The 687-nt window shown below is 63.8% G+C and overlaps 1 protein-coding gene across 1 annotated transcript in view; it reads right to left on the bottom strand.

The window, feature by feature from the left end:
- The window catches only part of CTSE (cathepsin E), a 7,600-nt gene that overhangs the window by 2,953 nt on the left and 3,960 nt on the right, over positions 1-687 (bottom strand). The window contains exon 4 of the mRNA XM_009888280.1: positions 145-262. Coding sequence (XP_009886582.1) covers positions 145-262 — 118 coding nt within the window. The remainder of the gene's footprint in view (positions 1-144; positions 263-687) is intronic.

Here is a 687-nt window from a genome sequence, read left to right as displayed (position 1 = left end):
GCTCCGCCTCGGCGGGGAGGACCTGGGCTGTGTGTTGGTGACCCCACAGCCTCGCTGGGGCCACCACAGTGGTGTCACCCAGGGTCCCCCCACTGCTAGCTGGGGGGGTGGGGGGGGACAGCCTGTCGGGGGGCCTCTACTCACCGCAGGCTTTGCTGACGCAGTAGACAGACGGTACCCAGAGGTTGGAGGAGCCCGTGTCGAATATCACGGTGAAGTTCTGGGGGGGGGTCCCGATGGAAATCTGCCCGAAATACTCCATCTAGCAAAGAGCGGAGCAGAGAGCGCCGTCAGCTGTCGGCGCACCAAGAAATCCCGGTAAAGGGGAGCCTGTGCCGGGGGGGTCTGCAGGGGACTGATGGGGTTCATTGTGGGGGACGACTGACACCGGGGCAGCGTTTGATCTCTCATGGCCACGTCGTGCCAGGTGAAATAAAGGAGCCAAATATTTAAGGTACAACAAGGCAAACCCAGAACAAAAGGCAGGGCTGTGCGTGTGGGTGCCATCCTCTTCCTGCTGGGTTCAGCGGGAAGGCCAGGCTCCGAGGGGACCGTCATCAGCGGGATGCAGGCAGCGGCAGGGACTGTGGGGACCAGACCCTCACGCTGCGGGGAACGGGGTGAGCCCGGGGAACGCCTTCCACCTCTGGCTCTGGGTCCTTTGCGGGGGGGGCTTCTCTGATGCGT

Source organism: Charadrius vociferus, unplaced genomic scaffold (assembly GCF_000708025.1).
Source record: "Charadrius vociferus isolate BGI_N301 unplaced genomic scaffold, ASM70802v2 scaffold266, whole genome shotgun sequence".
Classification (NCBI taxonomy): Eukaryota; Metazoa; Chordata; class Aves; order Charadriiformes; family Charadriidae; genus Charadrius; species Charadrius vociferus.
The sequence above is the reverse complement of the archived record's forward strand: the minus strand, read 5'-3'. Positions and strand labels throughout refer to the sequence as shown.